Below are 23,256 nucleotides of genomic sequence, written 5' to 3'. Positions count from 1 at the left end.
ACACATTTTTTCTTTTAGTTTTGCCCCAGAAAAGAATTAATATAAAGTAGCACTTAAAATTCTCTACTTGGTTTGTTTTCCAGGATGAAATAAACGTGAAAAACAATAGGTACTTCAGTTGCAATGCAGCTGTTAACGGCATTTTTGTACCTTGTGTAGTTCTATTGACAACCACACTTCTGCTTGAAAGAAATGTGAAATTGGACTTTAATCTGGACTCTCCTACAGACTGCTGATATAGGCAGATCAATTTGTTTTAGAGCTTAATACCTTGATTTCTTCTTTTGTAAAAGTTATAAATTAAGAACTTAGAACTTGCGCTGTTTGCTAACTGAAAACTGAGGATAATATTTGCTGTTTAAGAAGTAGTATTTAACTCATTGCTTTTATTTCTACATTATTTGCAGTTCACTGGTCACCTTGTATACTGTAGTGTAAGTCTCTCTGTACAGTTCCTTTCAGTTTTTTGTTTTGTTTTCAGTACTAACATTCTGATTGAGAAGACTCCTAGGAGGAAAGGTGCTTTAAGAATAGCATGCTAGCAGGTGATCTTCCAAGAATGAGCCTATTTTCTTTCTGTGATTTAAGACATTACTTCTAATGGCATCAAATTCACTGTGTGTTCACAGAACTGTGCTAAAGAATAATGATTTAAGATCAAGACAAGAATTAACCACCCATCTCACCAATCAGTGGCCTTCCCCAGGAGCTCTGGATGTTAATGCTGTTGCCTTGGATACACTACTTTATCGAAAGCAAAATAAGCAATGGGATGAGTAAGTTGAAATATTTGTGCAGTGCTCCTAGAGATCCCAGAAATTTCATTCTCCCCACCCCCACTCTAGTGCATCTTGTCAACCAGATTATGTATGTGTTTAAGGGGAAAACTGGTAGATAACTAAACATTAGAAAGCAGAATAGAATTATATAGTAGCATATTTATCTTAAACACATTAGGTTGTATGCAGCTAAGTCATGCTCATGAGTACAGATGCATTGGAATCAATGGACAAATTAGACAAGTATATTGAGTTCAGTAAGTCTTCTCTGAGTATGACTTAGTTGGATGCAACCCAACTGCTATAACAAATCATACTCATAAGCACATAATACTTTTTGGGTGGTATCGAAGTCATACTCTGTTTAGACTCTTTGAAATCAATTTCAATAAACTTAAGTTAGTCATGACTGAAGTCCATTGATTTCAGTGAGTTTGCTCAGAGAATCACTTAATACAAAGTATTTTACATACATTTCCAGCAAATCTTAGAATAACCTTTATTATCTATTTTACTCAACAGTACCTCGTTTACATGCTGCATTAAACCATAGTTTAAATCAAACTACAGTTTAATGAATAAGCAGCATGCTGGTGCAGAGTGTTCATGGTTTCTTGCTGGCTGACTGTTCTTGATTTATTTAGAGGAGACGAGCTATGAACCCAGATTCAGAGCAACATAAGCCAGAATCTGGTTTGTTTTGTCTGCAGCACGAGAGGAACAGGAGTGATGAGGAGTACCATGGTAACTTTTGAGTATGATAATTGTTGCTCATTCACATTGCTTTGAACTATGGATTAATGTGATGTAACTGAACCAATGCAAATTGTGCTGCATAATGAGTTTAAGATGGGGTTGTTGTTGTTACTGGCATTTTTATCCCACTCTTTATCCAAAAAAGGTTCCCACAGTGGGTTACAAATATCAGTGAAGTTTTATCAACTGTAGTTAAGGACATACTAAATTTGTCTGGAGTGTTCATTAGGATCATCATACCTTTAATGAAGGTTAACAGTAGTCAGACGTAATGTAGAGAGAGTGGGGGTTTCCCATACAAGATGTGGCAGGGGCATGATTCCACAGCCTGATCCCTTTATCAGCAGTGGGCAACATGTGCTCTTCCAGGACTTGTTAGACTCTAACTACCATCAACCCATCAGCATGAGCAATGGGAGTTGTAGTCTAACAACACTTGGAGGGCCACAGGTATAGGAACATGGAGTGGAATCAGATTTGTTCCCTTGCACTCACAGAAGGGCTTTTGATCCAGTGTTGTCTAATGGAGGAGGAGCAGGTACTTTGGGCCACTGCAACATTTGCAGACCCCAGTCCCCCCTAAAAATCCATTCCAGAGAGTTGAAGGACCTTCCAGAGCAAGGTGCAAGGTGGCATGGGGTAGATCTATTAGGGAAAGGAGGAACTGGCAACATTTGCTTCCCCTCTACATTCTGTTGTTGGTGAAGCTCATTAGTATGGGTTATGCAGCACCACCTTGTGGTCGAGGCATTAAAGTGTTGATTAGGAAAGTAACCAGCTTCCAGAATTCAGTTTGCTTTCCTGCCTTGAGTCGAGCTGTCACTGTTCTTTGTTGCTTCCTGCCTTTTCTCACATAATACTATATCTGCGGGGTGGTTGTTTTTTGTGTGGTCATCCTGTTTTCTGTGGAGGTCTCCTGTTCCTTGAGTAAATCAAGTGTCTTCATGTACTTCACTTTAATTTCCGGGGGGGGGGGGGGATTTAGGTTTGCCAGTTGGACTTCTCCCAGTTTGCCATTTTCATAGCTTTTTAACTCTGCCTTTTTTTACACTGTTTCTCTGCTTTGTTTTCTTCCGGTGTGTTCTCCCCCCCCCGTGACTTTATATTGTAGTTTCTGCCACCCTGTTTCTGGCTTTGTGCATTCCTATTTATATTTAGGGGGAGTTCCTTAAGTGTATATAGTCTATTTCACTCCTTTGCTTTCCCTTCTTGGTGACCACTTTTACAAAGGGTAGGAATCAGTTGAAAGTTTGAGAGACTCTTGTATTGGGAGCCATGCCTAAGAAGCCCCAGCAAACCGCACCTTCTTATTAAGTGTTTGTGTTGGTCCCGCGCTCAGATTCCATTGCAGCTGTCATTCTGCAAAGCAATTTGCCTTTTCAGGAAATTATGTGTACAGCATCCCCCATCAGCTTTGGTTGTCCTGTGGCTTGCAAAGTGACCCAGAAGTGCAAACATACTGAAGGGGCTGTTTCTCATAGCTCTGAGAGACACAGAAGTGCATTTGTTATAGGGATGAGTGCTCAGCAACAGAGGGGATGAGTTCTTGAATGGCTGTCTCCTGTCCATTTAAAGAGAGAGGCTGTGTTGAGGGATGTAATGTGATGGAGATGGATCACCCAGCCCAGCATGGGAATGTTTCATGCTCCCACAGCTCCTCAGAAGGGGAGGACTTTGGGGGATCCCAGGGCTCTCCTGTCAGCCCCCAACCCCAGGAGTTGCCTAGTTTAGCTATGCCTCATTCATATTCTATTACTGCTAACAATACTGCTGCTGGCACTTCTCCTCAGGCTGCCTCGCTTTTCTCCCCAGTATGTGTTATTTTCAGTGAAGGCCTTAAACCCAATCAAAGAGATGCCATTAGGTGCTTTTTCTTTAGAGCCCAGGGGTTCGGATCCTGAATCTAATTCTGTGCCTTCCTGTTCCCATAGTCAGCTCTATCTCATTCCTTCTCAGAATTTGGCAACTGCTTCCTCTCTTATGGCAGGCAGCCAGCCACCTCCCGATGCCTCTTTCAGTCAATTCCATGCAGCTAAAGGCATTGCTGTTGCAGCGGATTCTGCATCTAATGGCCCTGCATTAAAGGGGAGAATATGAATCCTTATGGGGAATTGGATATTGAGGAAGTGAAATGAAGCGAGAGATCTCAGTCAGAGGCTCATTCCTCTCAAAACCAAACTGTTAACTGTAGCCAACTTAGATTCAGATGAAGGTGATGTCTGACTGAGGAGAAAAATGTCACGGGGAAGTTATGGCCAGATCCAGAATGTCTGACATCCATGGCCAATATGGTGCCATTAAAATTAGCAGAGCCCTTTCTTCCTAAAGTTTCAGTAGGAGTTGAAGAATAACCAGAACTGGAGGGAAGGCATAAAGTAGACCAGGTGGCCACAAAGCTGCTAGCGCATCTGTTGCTTCTACCATCAGACAATGGAACCTGGTGAAGAACCTCTCAACCTGACAATTTATGTCGAATGCAAAGAGGTCCACTTTGATTGTGCCATAACAAGTCTGAATTTGCTGAAATACAGCTGGGTGTAGCATCCCCAACATTACCCTATCCACGGTCAGATAAACTGTTGCTGACTTGGTGTTTATAGAGAGGTGCCCAGGTGAATCAGCTGACTCACTTACATGTGGTGACTTTTGGCCCAATTGATCAAGCAACTGTGGTCTTGCAGGCATGAGACAGCTCGGCATGTCCTGTTGAGCCTGATCCAAAATTACTAGGGCACAAATTGGATTTCACAGTGTTTTTATGCTGCATTGCAGTATATGAAGGACATTTCAGCAAATGTACCTCTCCATAGGTGGCTTATAATTTAGTTTTTCATATTTATAGCCTGCTTTTCAAGGCAGCAACAGGTTATTTTAGTGCATGTAGTGAAAAGAGCTAAAGGATGGCTGGTCTCCGGTCTCCCAGTTGCCGAAGAAGGAAGGCTTGAAGGATTATTTCCAAAGGCTTTAATGTTTTGATTACTGCAGTACATATACACATTGCTGGCACTTCAGGCAATACACGTGACTAATTTTAAATGCAGCTGCAAGGCCGGTACTCTTAACTGTCAAAGCTTTAGTTGTTGATCAGACACACACCCCTTTGTGAAATGGGATGGGCTCATCGTAGGGCAGTTAGCGTTTCTGCAATATCACACTACATATAGTAGGCGGAACCCTCGGTTGCCTACTCTTTTTTGCTCCTGCTGGACCTAGTGAAATATCCCCATCTGGGTAGGCACAGTTACTCCTTTTTTCTGAAGATGCCGAGGTGGGTGGTGCAGTGAGCGCTGAGGGAATGTCAGATAGAGGTTCTGACAGCCCTGTAGAGGGAGGTGGGGCTCATGGGTCTCATTATGGGGACAGATGAGACAAGTGAGCAGGTTAAGGGGGCCCCTCTTCCCAGGGTCCTCACTAACAGACTGCTCCACTCCTGGCAGAGGCCCCCACATCCTGCTGCAGCCCTTGCCCAGGTCCTCAGCCAATCCTCCATCTGCACTGTCCTGACACAGCCATGGCTTAGCCCAAACACGCAGGCTCCCAGGGAGCAGATGACAGCCACTCGGCTGCTCCCTAGTTGTTTTGTTGTTTTTCTGCTGTGCTGAGCTAAGCCATAGTTTGGCTTAGCATGCTATCCAAAGTTGGGTGTATGGTTTAGCTCTCTCCAGACTAACCATGACTTCTACACCAAGAACAAACTTTGATTTGGCTTAGCATGTGTGAACCAGGCCACTGAATATTTGTTTTAAGATTTTTAGCTCTTCAATCAAACTATCAGAGTGGCTTACAATAAATATTTGAAAAAATAGTAAAATAACAAACAAGATGAAATCAAAATTATCACTGTGTGTGGAAACAGGTGAATGTTAAAACTTTTAAAGAATAGTGCAAATGTTCTTAATTCCTTGCCTATATCACCGGTGGAGCTCCCTTTGGAATTGTACCCTTGACTATAATGCTGCAGTGTCTCTGTTTAAATAATGAAATGTGTGCATTCATAACTGAGTAGAGGATAACACCTTTTCTTCCTTTATGTAATCCTATTTAAAGAAAAACACATTTTAAAATGTCCAGCTTTATTTTATAGTACAGCATATTTGTTTGGAATCGCTGATGCAAATAGATGCTTTCCTATAAGTTACTATTTGCTATAGTACTTTGTAATAAAAATACCGTAATTGCTGGTTGCATTGTATAGCGGTTTGAAGGTAGTTACTGGAATTGCTAATTGTTTTTACAGAAAGAGTTTTCACAGCCTGGACCAGCTTTCTGCTGATGTTAGCCTTTCTCAGACATCTTTGGATCCAAGCCATTTAGAAGATGGAGATGGAAAACAGGATGGGATGAATTTACTTAGTGAAGGTAATCAGCCTAATACTTTATCTTTGATAAAGTATTTAATACTTTAAAGCAACTTATTTCCATTAGGGTTTTGGGGTGTTTTTTTTAGTACCTGCAGCTATCCCACTTCTTTCCTGCAACCTGCAATAATTCTAAGATCCTAAATCAGGTGAATGCCAAAGGATGGATACAGTGGTGCCCCGCAAGACGAATGCCTCGCAAGACGAAAAACCTGCTAGACGAAAGGGTTTTCCGTTTTTCGATGCGCTTCGCAAAACGAATTTCCCTATGGGCTTGCTTCGCAAGACGAAAACGTCTTGCGAGTCTTGCGATTTTTTTCGCTCCCCCCCCTTTTTCTAAGCCGCTAAACCGCTAATAGCGCTAATCCGCTAATAGGGTTGCTTCGCAAGACAAAAAAACCGCTAGATGAAGAGACTCGCGGAACGGATTATTTTCGTCTTGCGAGGCACCACTGTATTTTCAGTCCCAGTAAAGTCAAGACATCGCAATATAGAACAATCTGTCTTGAATAAGACAATTTGGTAAGGCATTATCTAGCTACTCTGGGAAAGGTTTTTGAGGAGCAGGTTATAATAAGTACATAAAAATAAAGTGATGATTTAGGCCCACATGCTTTCATCTTAAAGCCAACTTGCTTACATGACATTTTATTAAATTTAATTCCATCTTCTCATTGCAAATAATAAGCATCAATTGCAGTTTAAGAAACCATGCTCAGTTAAGACCAGAAGATACTCATACACATAAGTGTGTAACTTTGCTTAAACACCATCCTACAACTCCATATCTTGTGTGTGTGTGTAAAATTACAGGATGGTGTTTAAGCAAAGTAACACACCTATGTACATCATCACTTCATTTTTATGTACTTTTTATAACCTGCTCCTCAAAAACCTTTCCCAGTGTAGCTAGATAATGCCTTACCAAATGGTCTTATTCAAGACAGAATGTTTTACACACACACACACATACACACCCCCTTGTTCAATTGCATGAAGGCCAAATCTCAGCTTGCAGCTTCCAAACAATTTGAAATGCTTCTGCATAGTAGTTCTTTGAATGTGTGAACCACTTGTCACCTATATGATCTTGGTCCTGTGGGGTGAACTGCAGCCTTGCAGCATCCTCCCATACTGCTAAGCTCAAAGTGATGTGCAGATCCTTAAGAGACAGATCTACTGAGTTGTAATATACAAAAGTTGCATGCAAGGAGAAAGGATATTATTTAGAAACTAGTATAATAACACTATTAGCTGATACCAAGATCCATTTAGTTTCTGTTTTTCACAAAATACTTTCCTGCTTCTCATTTTTTATTCTTTCCAATTGACTTGTCTCATTTTGAAATAAAGTTGTAATGTATATCTGATGTCTCATGGACAAACTATAGCTTCAAACATAACTTGCCTTCAGATGAAGCTGAGAGAGAAGTAACCCCATTAATAAGTACAGAGGGAATTCCTCCAAGATAAATCCACCCAGAAAGGAAAAAAAGTTGAATCTGGAAATAAACAGCAATAGGAACAAAAACGGAATGAAGTGAGGAGGGCCAAGTTTGGCTAGAGGGGGCGTATACAGCAGCACAGAGGAGTAAGGTGTCAGGAGAAAATGCGATAATCCAACAACTGTGAAGTGGTGAACGCTGCCTGGTGTTACACTATTGGTTCTGAAACCTTACTGTGTTACTGTCAGTTAGTAAGAAACTGGATTTTAGCCATGCAAAAACCCATATATTCTCTGATCAGTAAAAACTTCATTTGGTTTGTCCAGAGAGAGAGAGGGAGAGACACAGAAAGTCCAAAGCAATGTGTTTTTTGAGAAGGTGCAGATGGGCCCACAATAGCGAATGCATGTGTTGTCTAAAAATGAAACTGCTCCATCTTATGACCAAATGTGAAAATGCAAGCCACCTGCATTATCTACAAGTAATTTTTTATTACAGGTAATGGTGCTTGGAGGCAGTAGTGGATTGGATGAGAGCAAATAAACTGAAGCTGAATTCTGCTAAGGCAGAGGGTAGTTCATGGGCAGTTCTTGTATCCAGAAATTAGGTGAAATGCCTGGTTCTAGACAGTCACACTTGCCCTGAAAAGGGTAGAAGGGAGGAAAGTGATTGCTTTATGCTCCCTTATTGATCACCCTGGATGGGCCAGTCACTAGTGTTATATATAAGTGTTAATTTTTTTTCTTAAATAGGAAAAGAAGACACCCCTTCATTGCTTGGTCTCTGTGGCTCTCTGACTTCAGTAGCAAGTTACAAATCTCTCACAAGTCTGAAGTCAAGTGAGTATCTTGCAAGTCCTACAACAGATATGACAAGCCCTGGACTAACACCTTCTGGAGTGGATCTATACAAAGAAGATCTCTGAATTTGTATTCAGTTGACATTCCTTAATTTATCTGCGGTTGAGACTCATACAACATTATGCTGGTTTTAAAAATTGCTACTCTATCCTTTTTAGCAACATCTAAAAAACACTGGCTTGCAGTTGTTGTTTTTTAAAAATACTTGATTGCTTACAATATTCATGATTTTCAGTCTGTTGAATGTACAATTAAGGCTGCAAATCATCATTAAGAGAAAAGGGGGTTATCTTAACTGCCAAAATCTGTCTTCTCTTGAAGCTTACTTTCCTCACTTCTTTAGATATGCTCACATTTACAAGGATAACTTAAATCTCAATAGGTAAGTAAAAATATTGACTATTGTAAGAACAAAATATTTGAATTGTATTCTATTATGATGGATTGAAAAAACTGAACTACTTAGAGCGGTGGTAGCTATTAGATCTACACCTGAATTTTCATTATACTAGTCTTACTTACATCAGGGTTTCCCACATATTTGGCATTCTGACGCGCTGAACTACTTGCAGGGTACAAAGGGGAGAAATTTGGAGACGGCATCCAAATTGTTTGTGCTCATGACATGTCCGAATGTAAAGGTAGGAGACACTTGTAGAGAAAAGTAGTGCAACTATTTATAGTGGTTCCTTTTAAGAACTTGGTTTTTCTCCGAAAAGCAAGTATCACAATAGACTTATATGTAAGTCTTGCTACCTGCTCTGTAGTAAAAAGTTTAAATCAGGTGTCACTGGTCAACAGTTAAACAATGCTAGCCATGCTTTTTTGAACCTTTTGCAGTTTAATTTTTAAAGTGCAACCCTTTCTACAGTGTAACGAGTTTCATTTCCTAGCATTACTGGGAATTGTTACATGCAGTAATCACAGGCTATTTTGTGTAAAAGCATCGATACACATACAGTCCCTAAACTTCATGACTCTGAGGAAATGCTTTATTGTGCCAAAGAAGTTCCATGCATTGTTTTCTAATTTGGAACAACATGGGGGACTCTACAAGTAAGTACAGCTAATTTTGCACTATCAGTTTGATTACCTACTTATTATTTTGCCAAAAAGAGATGTGCCTCTTGTAAGATTTGCTATAAAAATTGATTAGCATTAAGAGAAAGCAGATTATACATGAAATTCTTTGTGTTGGCAAGTTCATTATTTTTCATATGTGCTGAGCTAAATTATGAGACAAAACAAGACAATGTTCCTGCTTTGCCAGATGTTACGTACTGACTACCTGATAAAAGTAATGCAATGCATGTTAATTATCTCTTGTAAAATAGTTATCTTTTAAGAACATGAGGAAAAATGAAATCTTTACAGCCAAGTTTTGAGAGGTATATAGAGTATTGTTAGCAGGTTTGTATGTGTGAACTCTTCCTTGGGACAGTTTACTGTTGATCTGGAAACATGACTTTGTCACGCCAGTTATTGACTAGTTGGAGCAGCTGGGATCAAAGCCTTTTTTTTTACAGACCATAACTAAAATCTCTAGTTTGTATGTGAAACCAGTCAGGTCAATATTTGTGCATGAAAAGTTTACTGTATTTGTTCTGAAATCCTGTCAAGTTTTCAGACTTGGAAAAAAACCCAAATTGTGCAGACTTGCGCTGCTGTATCAAATGTTGCATGTGCATTAAACATTTTGTACTATTACTACTTTCGTTGTTGTACTTTTTCTTTATAACAGAAATATTGCCTGCCATTGTTTTATCATTTTAGCTTGTACACAATCTTGAGAAGGATTTCAATAGGTGTTACATAATACCACAGTGAATATTGATTCAAATGGAACAAACGGTCAAGTGCACTACACCAATGTTATCATAAGGGAATTGCAGAGTTGTGCTAGGAAACTATAAAGTGTTCAACTTTGCATTACAGACTGTTTTACTACAGACATTATTATTTACAATTATATACTGCTTTCTGTCTGAAAGATCTTTAAGTGGTTTACAGTAGATAAATGTGGTTAGAACATACTGCATAAATCCTACATCAATTACTGTGGCTACCATTTTCTTTCACTTACAAGGTGTGGAAACTTTATTCTGGGAGTTAATTTGTAGTTATGTTTTAACTGGACCATTTGCAATGCTGCTATGCCAAATATTTGTACTAAATTACATTATTTTTGTAAGCTTATGATTGATTTTAAAACCTGAATTAAAAAATGGGAAAGTGGCTATAAACCTATCAAATAAAATACAGCCCAATTTATGTTGCATTTAAAAAGCAATTTGCCCAATTTTCTCTCAAGCATGGTCGTATAATCTGTACAATGAGCTGCTACTGGTGCTTTAGTGTTTTTGTAATTGATAGAGAACAATTGTTTTATATACATCCCAGGGATGACATGTATAGTCAAACCACCCGTGTGCGAGCATCCTTACCCTTTCTGGAGGTATGTACTGAGCGGCTTTGCCCCCTAAGGCGGAACTTTTAAGTTCCCAAACTTACTGGGCTCTGGGATGCTCTTGAGAGATCTCATTAGGCCAAGTTACTACAAGATCTTGTGAGAGCCTCCCAGAGCCCTGTAAGCAAGTCTGGGAGCTTAAAAGTTCTTTCTGGGCTGGGAAAATGCTGTACAAAAAAGAGCTTTTAAGCTCTTCACCTTCAGTACACTTAATTTGTGATTTCAACTGCATAATTTAATACATGTACCGGTAAGTTCCATTCATCCTGTATTTTAAATTGTTCAGTTATGTTTTAAGGTGCCACCTTGAGCTTTTTATAAGGAAAGGTGTGGTACAATGTTTTAAATAAGGATGTGGAACGAAAGTTTGCTGTGATCACAGCTGTTCGTGAAATTTAGAAATTTAAGATGTTAAATTTTCTTGACCAGTAGGATATTTTGAGGAAGATGTTTATCTTCAAAATTAGCAGTACTACGGTAAGTCAAATAAATAGTCCAATAGATCTGAAACATCTATAACAGTGATGGAGCTTCAAGTGCTGTTCTAAAGTGTACTATGATCCTTATATAACAATGCCCTACATTTTCACTTGTGGATGTGCTAACACTTTTTTTTTTTAATGGTCTTTGTTCTCTTCGCACCCGTGGTAGTTTTACTTTGTAACATTCATAGTGTACAGTGGTACCTCAGGTTAAGAACTTAAGTCGTTCTGAAGGTCTGTTCTTAACCTGAAGCACCACTTTAGCTAATGGGGCCTCTTGCTGCCGCCACTGCACGATTTCTGTTCTCATCCTGAAGCAAAGTTCTTAACCCGAGGTAATATTTCTGGGTTAGTGGAGTCTGTAACCCGAAGTATATGTGACCTGAAGCGTATGTAACCCGAGGTACCATTGTAATTTAAACTCTGTGTGAATATATTAGAGTAATTTCTACAGCTGGCAAAAGATAATTGGCCATGTGCTATATTGAATTAATTTAATAATGTATTGCCCATGTGCATAACACTGTGTTATCAAGTACAACTGGAAGCTTATTAACCCTTTACTAGGAAGCATGACATGCATAATTCTAGGCTAGGTGTGTGTACCCTTTCGCCCAACAGCTGGATGCACGCCTTTATCAGTCCTGGAAAGACACCAAGTGTAAACTTTATATTTTATATTTTATTAAGAAAATACATTTTCCTTGTTTAATTTAAAAGGTGGTTGTTTCTGGGTAATGCCATGCTAAAGATTTTGGTAACATAAGTGTGTAGAAATATCCAAACTAGGAAATTCTCATGGTTTTCATTAAGATCTGTGCATATTAAACATAGCTGCTGAAGAAATTTGTTTGTCCTACTCCTATGCCTTATTCACATATGCTGTTAACCTGGATTATTCAATCACATGATGTAGGCACTCTAAATAATATGGCCTTGAGTGTCTGAGTCATTATTTCCTTTGTGGAAATACAATCTTGTATGTATAATTTCAAAATACGGTTCTGTAGGGAAAAAATATTGCTAAAACCAGCTGGACTGTTACCAGCTATATGATGGTTAGCTACATCAAGTGGCTACTGTATGAAAGACATTTCAGTTTTCCCGGAGGAAGCCTAGGGCAGTACATGGGCTGTGCAGCATTCTTCTTTTGCAGAACTAGGTCCTCGTCTTGAACAGAGCTGACTTGAAGGCGTGCATGATATGCAAGGAGCTTATCAACTATATTTTTAAGATATAAAATTATCTTATGGACCTTCTTATTGCTGCCACCAAGTTTACAGAATCAGCATTAAAGGTTCTTCATAGCTTTGTCTTTATTTATTCTACGGAAGAAAGATTTCCCATATTCATAGGCGCTGATCATTATGGCACAAGCAGGAGCAATTTTTGTCAGTCTTGGAATAATGCCTACAGAAAAGATAAATTACAACTATTCAAGAGCATGGAAGAACTAAGTGGGAGATCATCAGTAAGCTATTGTATGTAATTGCTTAAATTTTTGCACAACTAGCACAATGTTATTGTACTTACCCGTTTATTTCAAGGGGACATGAAGGACTGTCACACAAAAGATGGAGCCGAGTGGGGCCAGAACCAATTATCTATATTTCATTATTCTCAAGTCTAAAGGGGCCACACAGTATGTTCATTTGCTTATTGGTTTCTCCTGTTGTTCAGTCTTGCAATTTGAATGCTCTTATATTTATCACTGTGCAGAAACCATTATACCAATATATTCTTACAGACCCTATCTCACAAGATCACTGCACATAACGTAAACCTACAATGTACAGAAAGCACAGGTTTGTCAAGCCTTGAGCCATCATCCATAAACAAAATATTTGGAGTATATGAATAGTGGCTTTGTAGCAGATTTAAAAGAGATCAAAGCCATTTGAAAAGTAAGGCTAATAAATCTGAATGATGTTATCAACAATGCAGTTGAATGAGCTTAATCATTGTTAATATAATAAAGTTCATAGATTCTTTGAGATTCAAAAGCACAACCCTAATTCTTTACCCATAACAATGTTCATGGTAATGCTTCACGCTCTCGTAGAGACTGTGAAAGTACAGTACATGACAATTTTTATTTGCCAAGGCTGTTTCTCCAGAATTTTTGTATTGATTTTACCTGCATCCCATTCTTACATGGGGGCTTAACAGTTTCTCATCATTGGGATTGATCAGTGCCCTGGGGGCCTCCCCAATTAAGTAACTGAGTTAGTTTGTTTTCCACTTTTCACAACTGCAAAATAAGTTTGTAGGAAAGAAGAAGAAGAAGAAGAAGAAGAAGAAGAAGAAGAAGAAGAATTTGGATTTGATATCCTGCTTTATCACTACCCGAAGGAGTCTCAAAGCGGCTAACCTTCTCCTTTCCCTTCCTCCCCCACAACAAACACTCTGTGAGGTGAGTGGGGCTGAGAGACTTCAAAGAAGCGTGACTAGCCGAAGGTCACCCAGCAGCTGCATGTGGAAGAGCGGAGACGCGAACCCAGTTCCCCAGATTATGAGGCTACTGCTCTTAACCACTACACCATACTTTGCTATGCAAAACAACAAAGAGTTATTGTCATAACTAGAAAAAGATGGTCATAATGGTTTAAATAGCTTAAGGTACAATCCTAATCAGAGCTGCTCCTAACAATTGGGCAGGACCACCACTGCATCTGGAGTCCTGCCCAGTTCAGAGCTTCTGCAGTGATTGGGCATGATGCTGTCATGTGATGGCAGTGGGGTTGGCTTTGGCTCCAATGAATCCTAGGCAGGTTCAGCCCCACACCACCCCCTGCCATAAATCGGACCGAACGGGGAGTGCTGCAGCCACCAGATGGAGGCTGGCAGGACTGGGTGAAAGGACACTGTGGCCCACTGTGGCACTGGACAGGAACAGGGTGTGGGTGGTGGTGGTGGTGAAGGGTGTTTGGACTGCACAGTAAGTTCTGTTGTAGATACTACAATACTGCCTAAGACAAACAATATATGGAAAACATATCAACCTCTAGTTTAGTGAGAAAGCAATAATTTACCAGTATATAATCCAGTAAATCCATTTTCAGCAACAATTCTCTTCATTAATTCCCATATCGATAAACTCCTCTGCTGTGAAACTGAGTAAAACAAAACTACTAAATAGGAGGATAAAAATGTGGATGTACAATTAAATGTCAATTATGCTTCTACCTAGCCACATCTCTCTGGTGGTAAATTTTGCAAGGAGGCACCATTTTCAGGTGGGACTGCTTTCAAAACTCCTCCCCCCCCCCTGCTGGTTGTAGTATTTGTACTGTGCTGTGCTACATGCAGTGTGATTGTTAATTTTATTTCACCTAAGTGCAAGTAGATAAATAGGTACCGCTTTATAGCGGGAAGGTAACGGCGTTTCCGTGCGCTGCGCTGGTGCCGGCTCGCCAGAGCAGCTTCGTCACACTGGCCACGTGACCCAGAAGTGTCTGCGGACAGCGCTGGCTCCCGGCCTCTTAAGCGAGATGAGCACGCAACCCCAGAGTCGGACACGACTGGCCCGTATGGGCAGGGGTACCTTTACCTTATTACAATTTGAATACCATAGAATTCAAAATGTTATGCAATAAAATGTAAGAAATGAAAGAATTACTTTATTGGAAATAACTATTAAACACTTGATTCAGAGCTGGCTGAATATTCTCTTGCCTTCCTAATCATATAAAAGAGACCAGCAGGCCGGCACATTCTACAGCTTCAAAATATTCACTAAGGGCAACCCACGAAGTGTGTGGTCCTTCCATGATGTTACAAAGGTATTGATGATACTGGTTAGATCACCAAGAATGGGTTTCAATAAATATTGTACTTGATAGAGGATCTGAAAGAAAAAAATACTTGGTGAATTAGAACTTACCATGTGTGCTGACAGGTTCCCACATTTCAGTCTGCTTGTGTGTTTTAACTACATCAAAGGGTAAAGTTAATACAGCAGCAATCTAGGGGGGAATTAAATTTTTGAATGTTAACAGTACCCACAGGCAAATAGATTTAATTGCAACTTTCAGTGTAAGCATAAAATACTCTGTGTGCTGACTTGCATCTTGTTGGACTGCACTAACACAATTTAATACATTTAAAATATTTAAGTTCCAATTAACTCAATGAGACTGAAGTATACACATTAGACTGTTAATATAGCATGAAATACTGATGATACTAAATCCTGAATTTTAAACTGAGAGCTTATCAGTGTTAAATTCAGCATCTAGGTGGGAATCAAAGCAATTTTCACTGCAAATCATAACCTTTTTATCTGCAATAAAAAGTACAATCTCATGTGTGTGTACATTTGAGTAAACATATATATGAATGAAGTGCTATGCATTTTGCGTGGCTTAAAATGTATAATAATGTAATAGTATAATAGTACATCTGCAGTAGCACAACTGGATGCTTTCATCTTCCCCATAATGTGGGTACTACAGATATGTTTAGCATCTCATCTAGCTTGGTCCTTCTAAGTAAACATGCATAAAACAATGCTGTGAGTTTATGCTGAAACAACCAAACCACAGCCTATTTACTTCAAAGAAAGTACAACTGAAATTAACAGGACATTGTTCCAAATAAATGTGCTAAGAAGATCATTGCCTTTTGCCTTGGCTTTAATAAACTGTTTTTTCCCCCTCTTTCATTTGGTGCTTCTCTGTTGATACCTTAAAAGTGCACAAGGAGTTTCCCACTCAGAATGCCTACTTATTTTAATAACAGTAATAATAATAATAATAATAATAATAATAATAATAATAATAATAATAATAATTTATTTATACCACGCCCTCCCCAGCCAGAACTGGGCTCAGGGTGGCTAACAACAAACAAAATTACAATAAAACATAATAGGGAAGAAAAAACACAACACAACAAAACAAAAAGCAGTTAATTAAAATACGAGTTAAAATACAATTTAAAATGCAGCCTCATTTTAGTAGTAGCCCATATGTTGCCTAAGTATAGATCTGCCCTCTCATTTAAATTATCAGGACAGACTCTATATACAAGACTACTATATACATTTTCATGTCTTATGTAAAAATTACGTAATTTCTATTAGATGAAAATGTTATCAACAAAAATTAACTTACAGAACCAGCTACTGCTCCTGATGAGAAAGTGATAAGGAATGTTGGCTCCCTTTTACCTAATTTCTTGCATAACCTCTTCTTCAAGTATTCATAGTTACACCAGTACAGTGCTATAAGGACAAAAAGTCAGAAAATGAAAGAGGCTTTTTGCAATCTGAAAACGGAGAACTACAGTGATCAAGTTTTCTATGTCTATACAGTCGTACCTTGGAGGTTGAACGGAATCCATTCTGGAAGTCCATCCGACTTCCAAAACGTTTGGAAGCCAAAGCGTCGCTTCTGATTGGCTGTAGGAAGCTACTGCAGCCAATTGGAGGCTGCGGAACTTCGTGTTGGATGTTTGGGTTCCAAAAGAATGTTTGAAAACTGAAACACTTCTGGGTTTCGATCACTTGTGGAAGCAATTGTGCTTCCACAAAGCAAACTAATTGCTCGTCACATTGTCACTTACCACACTGTGGAATAAAAATATAATAATCATGTGCAGGGAGGGGGCATGTCAGCCAACTAGTCAAACTGTTGTCGACTGATATTAGTGTGTATTAGTTTGAACCTTAAGACCATACTCCTATACAATAAACTCAGAAGTAAGCACCAATTAAAACAATGCTTACTTCCAAGACAATCATCTGTAGGATCAGGCTGTATATCTGAGTTTGGACCAAAAATGGTTTTCATTGGGGGCCATTTGGAGGAATGAAAGTAAAGTTGCTTGAGTTAGATCAAGAGTTCTTCTTGATCTTTCTTAATAATCTAATCACAGAACTTTTGTTTTTAAACCATTACTTTAATTAGTATTATTGATATGTGGGCAAGTGGGCTAGTAAAAAAGTTGGTGGGCTGGAAACTTGTGGACTTAGCTACAGACTGTTTAAAAATGATAGAGCACTTCAGTGCTCACAGTGTGTGGTTGGGCATTGCTGTAGGGCCAGTCTCTGTTTCAACCCGCCGCCCCCTCCCTTAAAATACTCTGTTTAGTATTGGAAGCATGGCATAACCAAAATCAAAGTTTTTTTTAAAAACATTTTTTAACGCTTCATACATTCAGTCATGGTGGAAAGGAAATAAACGTATTGGCCTTCATTAATTACATGCAGACATCCATACATTTCATACTTGTAAAGCAGTGCCTTATTTGGATTCTTTTCTCTTGCCTTTTCAGACATCCCAAATTGGCAAAATCTTCATCTGAAAAGAATCTGCATCAGCCAATATAACCAAAAGTACTACCAATGCAAAACAAGTCATACCTGAGAATGGTACATCTCTAAGAACTGTGGGACCCCATCCTTTCCAGAGTGAAAGCCAACCACTTTGGGTCACATTACTACTAATGCAAGCAAGCAGCTTTTTATAACTCAACCGCCGAGACTGCATTCTTGTTTTTATCATTTCGATCGGACTTGTTGCAGTGGCTGCACACACTAAGTGGGAGGGGAGGAACACAATATGCTCAATAGCTAGGTCAATAGAGCATTTTCCATAGTAGCATCTGCAAGAGAAGACTTGCTTTCTCTGTTTTGTCCATGCCTGTCATTTTTTCAATACAGATAAACATAATAAAAATAATTATCTAATTATGTATGTGTTGCCTTAAGGGCAAAGAACTACAGTGGTACCTCCAGTTGCGCATGGGATCCGTTCCGGAACTCTGGTCGGATCCTGAGGAATTTGCAACTGGAGGTGCCTGTTCTGTGCATGCAGTGAAACCTGGAAAAATACTTTGGGTTTGCCACATGTAACCCGAAGGATACACAACCAGGGGTGTGCGTATCCAGAGGTACCACTGTAGCTCAACTGCCCTAAGTTTCCCTTGCCGTGTGAACCAAACAGAATTTGAAACTTGCTTCAAATATTTTAAACACCACAACCATTCTTTTGGTGCAACTCTTAATGTGGTTCCATTTTATTACTCAACATCTACAGATAGTTGCTGCAAGAGATCATGTGAGGTTCTGAAGTCTAGTGACATCAATACACTGATGACACCCAGTTTTATTATTTTCTTCTAATCCCACCTAGAACCAGCAACAGATGAGGGCTAATAAACTGAAGCCTAAAGCAGATAAGACTGAGGTGAGTCAACTGCACTTTGTACAGAAAAGCAGAGAAGCATCAAACGAGCTCAGAAAGGTATCTCAAGTTCTGAAGTGTGGCTAAGAGAAAGTGTTAGGCCTGCACCAGCCAAAATCTTTTGTGCTTAAATCTGAGTATGAGGAATGGCTAATAATATAAGTGTTTCCTAGGTTACACTATCACAACATTTGCTTTATTATAAAATGCTAGCTATAAGCAATGGAACTTATCCAAACTTTCTTTTAAACCACATGAAATAAAGTTTTAACAGCAAACTAGAGAGCAGAGACTGACTCACATCTAGCTAGGCCACCTGCAATAAGTGGAACGGAATCATGATCTTCTCCTATTTTAGAACCGAAGGTATCATGTAGTTGATCATAGCAGGTAAAATAAACTACAGTTGTTGGAACTGAAACTGCTCTAAAACAAAAGTATAAATATTTAGTAAAGTTGCCAATCATTAAACACTTACTTGCTCAGTTAGCTGTTGCCCCTCTAGTTTAACTGGTTAAAATATGAGTGTCTAGGTCAGAACTATTCCAGGTGTCCATAGCTCTCTGACACCCTTTATCTATCCTGACTGTGCTGAAAGCAAAAAGAACTCAACAATCCCAACAAATGAATGCAAATTGTGCCAATGCTCAGATGAATCGCAAGCCCTACCTTACAGCTAGCTATTCAAACTTCAAAATGCAATTGCACTACAAAACTTGCATTCATACAATTGCAAAATGCATATTTACAAGGAGCACATTTCTATGTCTCTGCCAAGATATTCTGCCCTTCCTGCAGCAGATCTTCTAACAGCCGAGGAGCCTGTAACTGCATGCTTGGCACAACATCAAAGCCCCTTTTCCTTTCAGCTGCTTCCTGTTTTACAGATGATGGGGAGGAGAGGACCCCAGAGGGCCCGACTCTGCTGCAGGCCTACTTTACAGGAAGCTATATAGGAAGACAATAACTATATAACTTACAGCGATGGAAATAGTCCACTCCACAGGCTTTTCACACCCTCTCTTTGAACAATTTTCACAAAAGCATCCTAAATTAGCCAAATATGAAGACAGAAAGGGTTACAGATTTCTATAAGTCCTGTTGCACTTGTTTGTATATTATTTTGTTTTGTTTCTTTCTGCTGTTATATGGTTAAAAGTTTTCAGTGTGGTTATTATTTTTTAACATTTATATTGGTTGTGTGTTGTGTTTTGTTGTATTTGTATTCAGGTGTATTTGTTTTAATTCATGCAGTGAGTTGCCTTGAGTCCTAAAATAGGAGAAAGGCAGGATATAAAACAAAGAAAGAAAAATTCCTCACACTTCAAAGAGACATATAATCATATTTCTGTATTAATAATAACAATAATGATTATTTATTACCTACCCTTCACCAGGACAAGTTACAGCATTTAAAACAATATTAAAAATAGTATCAGGTAGGTAGTCGTGTTGGTCTGACACAGTAGAAATATAAAAAAAAAATAGAAAAATTGTCCAGTAGCCCCTTAGAGACCAACTAAATTTGTGGTCTCTAAGGTGCTACTAGGCAGACACCAACTCTTATCACAATAATGAGAATGATCCAGTGCTTCTGCTCCAAACACAAAATACATTGAATTCATACTATGAGATTTTTTTTTAAAAAAAGCAACAGCCTGTAGAGTGTTGTGCTCAGAGTTAAAACTGGTAGAATTAAATATGTTTCTACTTACTGTCATGCCAGTAAAACGCCCAGCTGTCTTATGCCAAGTTTTGCCAGTTCCATTTTCATAGAGATAAACATGATCTGTCAAGCCATCAGAATCCAAAAAAGCCTTTCCTGATAAAAGGGTGAACAAAAAACCTGTCATGTTGTTTGTAACAGAGAGGGGGTGGGTGAAGCATGGGCTCAGGCACATTTACTGAAAGGGGGGTGAAATTCACTCAGGCCTTGGGAAGATATTTATTTTATTCAACAAAATGCATATACCACTTGCAAAATATTTCATTGGTTCTGCTTTAACTCCTGGACACAAAACTGGCTGAGTTCACTATGCAGAAAGTTGATTTTATATAAATCAGAAGCCACTCCTTGTCACCTGGTTGTCTCCTATAAAGCAGTTCCAACATCACTTGGGCTTTAGCAAATTAGTCCAGGTGTCTTCATGGTGAAGTAGCACAGCCACCAATTTACAGCAATCCATTAAAAGTGGTTTTGCCTTCTGTCTAAGGCTTCACTTCTGGAATGTTACACTAATGCATGCCTGGATGCTTCTTGCTGGATTTCAGTGGCGTCAACAGCTCTAATGACTAAGTATTAGAGTAAGTCAAGTTAGCTTAAATTTCCAAATGTATTCTCACACTTTATTTTTTTCTTATTTCACTGGTAACAGGTCCACATTTTATTAACATAGCTATCTCTATAATTCTTGTGTGGTTTCTTGAGGTTAAGCTTTGGCTCTGCATCCAAAGCTTGGCTACCTGCTACTACGTAATTTGGGCTTGGGGCTCGAGATGTAGAGGGCTCCTAGCTCCTCAAATCCTAGGGGCATCTAGTGTAATCTGGGGTTCTCCTGACTCAGGCTGAGTGGGCTAACGGAAGTGGTGGCAGCTTCTACCTTGCAGGATTTGTTTGACCCTGGTCATCTGGTATCTTGTACACTACCTGCCCTTTACACTGCTTGATTATAACAAAGCAGTCTAAGCAGTTTACGATGCACAGGTTGAGTCTGCAGTTGTAGTGGGTTGTATTCTGCTGTTATTTGTTATGAATTGCAATTTTTAAAAGGTTCCCCCCCACCCTGAGATCTTTGGGTTAAAGGTAGGGTATAAATATTTTAATTACATAATTAAATAATTTAAGGAAACTCTGTACTATATCCCTTATATACTTTAATACTAATTGGCTAATGGACCATACATTTGGGAGGTATACAAGTACCTGTTAGATATTTCCTGTTGCAGAAATAGTGATGAACAAACTTAATTCACCACTCCATTCTGCCACTGTATATATTAGAAGTTAAAGATTAAGCATACTTTTACCTTTTAACATCATTCACAAATACAACAGTAACGAGTATACCAAGCTCAGTCTTGCATGCATAATATTAGGCCTTCATAGTTCTGTGACCCCCACACGATACTTTCTCCTCCACCATTAAAGCCACATTTTACCAAAACATAAACAGAACAGGCACCCTTTTATCTGTATCCCATATGCATATCTATAAGGATTTTACCTTTCAGGTTTGGATTGCTCTGGGCTTGCAGTCGAACTTTAACAACATCTAGGGGTGTCACTAAAGCAAAAATAAAAATTGTCTTGTGGAAAACCTTTAGAATGCATAAATTAGTTGGCAATAAGGATTTAAAAATAAAGGTGAATAAATGAATATACATAAATCAGCAAAGACTTGTTCTCTGTTGCCCCAGAGGGCAGTAGAAGGCACATTTCAATTGAGCATAAAGAGAAATTTATTAATGCTAACAGTGATTCAACAAAGAAATGAGTTACTGAGCCTCAGGCTCTCCTGTTCAAGGTCTTCAAGCTGAAGCTGGACAGCCATCTGTTGTGGATGCTCTAACAACTCTAGATTTCCTACATCAAAAAGGGGACTGGACTAGATGGCCTTTAAGACCAGCCTCCAGTTCTAGGATTCTACTGGCTTACCATGAATGAAGGTATCATTCTCACTTTATGCCTCCTCTTGCGTGAGCAATGAACTACAGTCCATGGTGTAGCATTACATCCAAACCAGGGATTGCTTGTTTTGCTTAAACAAACCATGACTGGTAAGCCAGGAGAAAATCTTGGTCTCTTTGAAGCTAAACAAACCACAATTGCCAGTTCGGATACAGTCATTTGACACTATGCCAAATATTTATTGTTTCTGGTCCTACTCACACTATGGAAAGAATGAAGCAGGAGCTTGTCTGCATATCCCTGGTAAACCATTGCCTGTGTACATGCTGCTGCAGCCATAATGAGCTACCGTATTTTTCGCTCTATAACACACACCTGACCATAACACGCACGTAGTTTTTAGAGGAGGAAAATCCGTAGGCATGCCACCCGTAGGCATTTCCTCCATAACACGCACAGAGATTTCCCCTTACTTTCTAGGAGGAAAAAAGTGAGTGTTATGGTGCAAAAAATACGGTAAGTAGATTCAAAGATTTTTTTCCTTACCCAAAACTGATGTAATAACAGCACCACAACCAGAGGAGAATGCTTGCTGAGAAGTTGTGATTCTGTATAATTCATCTTCTTTCTCTTCAGAGCCCATAATTTTGTTCCTTGAAAAACATAACCTGTTTTTGGAAAAAAATAAGCCACATACTTTTTTTTTTAAAAAAAAAACCCTCAATAAACATTATGAAGCATTATTTAGCAGCAATAAATTTGGAACAAGTTCAGGACAACTTGTGGTATTTTCATCCAATTCTGAAAGCTTGACTTTTGTACCCAGTCTGATCTTCAGACAACTGGCAGCTTACACAGTAAGACAAAACAGGTAGAAGACCCAGCGGCTTGGCAAAATTTGATTGCAATATACACTACCACATAGCGGTTGTTTCTAGTTTAATAATAGGCTCATATTTCGCATTTTCACGATGCTCAGTTCTAAAGAAACCCAGATTTCATTTTTTATATGGGAGTCTCTCCCAAGTGCTGGTACTGTGAGCTGGCTATATGAATGGCTACCCCATTACTGTAGTCACTTACCTCACCCTGGCCCAACACTCCTGTCTCGTCCGCCTCCTAAAACACAAACCAACGAAGGAGCGTCGCTTCCTCCTCTCGGAAAACTTTTTTTTTTTTTAAATGGTCCGCTCCCAGCCAAGCTTTACTTCAGAGAAGGGCGCTGCTGCCCACCCGAGGGAGGCCTCCAAGAGGAGGCGCCGCCCCCCCCCCGCTAACTCCCACCCCGCCCAGG

General features: G+C 39.2%; 2 protein-coding genes across 6 annotated transcripts in view; one reads left to right on the top strand and one right to left on the bottom strand.

The window, feature by feature from the left end:
• RUNDC3B (RUN domain containing 3B) overlaps positions 1-9,905 on the top strand; it is a 32,033-nt gene extending 22,128 nt beyond the window's left edge. Inside the window, exons 9-11 of one of the 2 annotated variants that reach the window (XM_082193223.1) lie at positions 630-776; positions 5,773-5,894; positions 8,091-9,905. In XM_082193223.1, coding sequence (XP_082049349.1) covers positions 630-776; positions 5,773-5,894; positions 8,091-8,263 — 442 coding nt within the window. In that variant the 3' untranslated portion in view covers positions 8,264-9,905. The remainder of the gene's footprint in view (positions 1-629; positions 777-5,772; positions 5,895-8,090) is intronic. The other variant, XM_082193224.1, reaches the window with a different exon arrangement.
• Positions 9,906-11,814: 1,909 nt separating this feature from the next.
• Positions 11,815-23,163, bottom strand: SLC25A40 (solute carrier family 25 member 40). 4 transcript variants are annotated; one of them, XM_082193231.1, is made up of 11 exons: positions 23,046-23,161; positions 22,509-22,630; positions 21,559-21,618; positions 20,050-20,156; positions 19,315-19,382; positions 18,636-18,760; positions 17,512-17,685; positions 16,262-16,371; positions 15,031-15,112; positions 14,180-14,278; positions 11,815-12,557 (listed from the first exon to the last, which is right to left on the bottom strand). In XM_082193231.1, exons 2-11 carry the CDS (start codon positions 22,603-22,605, stop codon positions 12,439-12,441), a joined length of 1,041 nt encoding a protein of 346 aa, XP_082049357.1. In that variant the 5' UTR covers positions 22,606-22,630; positions 23,046-23,161; the 3' UTR covers positions 11,815-12,438. The 4 variants fall into 4 exon arrangements, with proteins under 4 accessions (XP_082049357.1, XP_082049358.1, XP_082049359.1 ...); XM_082193232.1 differs by having other exon boundaries at positions 14,180-14,275; XM_082193233.1 differs by having other exon boundaries at positions 14,180-14,260.
• Between the last annotated feature and the right edge of the window lie 93 nt (positions 23,164-23,256).

This window comes from Podarcis vaucheri (genome assembly GCF_965113315.1).
Source record: "Podarcis vaucheri genome assembly, chromosome: 12".
NCBI lineage: Eukaryota > Metazoa > Chordata > Lepidosauria > Squamata > Lacertidae > Podarcis > Podarcis vaucheri.
This window is presented reverse-complemented; position numbering and strand designations above follow the sequence as displayed.